Source organism: Acanthisitta chloris, unplaced genomic scaffold, assembly GCF_000695815.1.
Source record: "Acanthisitta chloris isolate BGI_N310 unplaced genomic scaffold, ASM69581v1 scaffold7205, whole genome shotgun sequence".
NCBI classification, from domain to species: domain Eukaryota; kingdom Metazoa; phylum Chordata; class Aves; order Passeriformes; family Acanthisittidae; genus Acanthisitta; species Acanthisitta chloris.
Window position 1 is genome coordinate 22,878 of NW_008673091.1, and position 359 is coordinate 23,236.

Below are 359 nucleotides of genomic sequence, written 5' to 3' on the forward strand. Positions count from 1 at the left end.
CTTTTCCTTTTTCCCTTTTCCTTATTCCCTTTTCCCTTTCCCTTTCCTTTTTCTTTTCCCTTTTCCCTTCCCCTTCCCTTTCCCTCTTTGCAGATGGTGGGTCGGTGAGTGGCAGAAGTGCTCAGCCACCTGTGGTCAGTCAGGGCTGATGAAGAGGACAGTGCTCTGCATCCAGAGTGTGGGGCTGGATGAGCAGAGAGCCCTGCAGCAAGCGGAGTGCCAGCACCTCCCCAAGCCAGATGCCACTGCTCCCTGTCACCGGGATGTCCCCTGCCCCTCCAAGTGGGCTGTGGGGAACTGGTCTGAGGTGAGAAGGAGTGTCAGGGAGGTCCCAGTGTCTTGTAAAGTGGTGGGAGCTG

General features: G+C 56.5%; 1 protein-coding gene across 1 annotated transcript in view; it reads left to right on the top strand.

Annotated features, from left to right (window-relative positions):
• Positions 1-359, top strand: part of LOC103802316 (A disintegrin and metalloproteinase with thrombospondin motifs 7-like) — a gene marked incomplete at its 5' end in the record, with an annotated part of 39,269 nt that overhangs the window by 22,658 nt on the left and 16,252 nt on the right. The window contains 1 exon segment of the mRNA XM_009074775.1: positions 94-307. Within this exon segment, the coding sequence (XP_009073023.1) occupies positions 94-307 (214 nt within the window).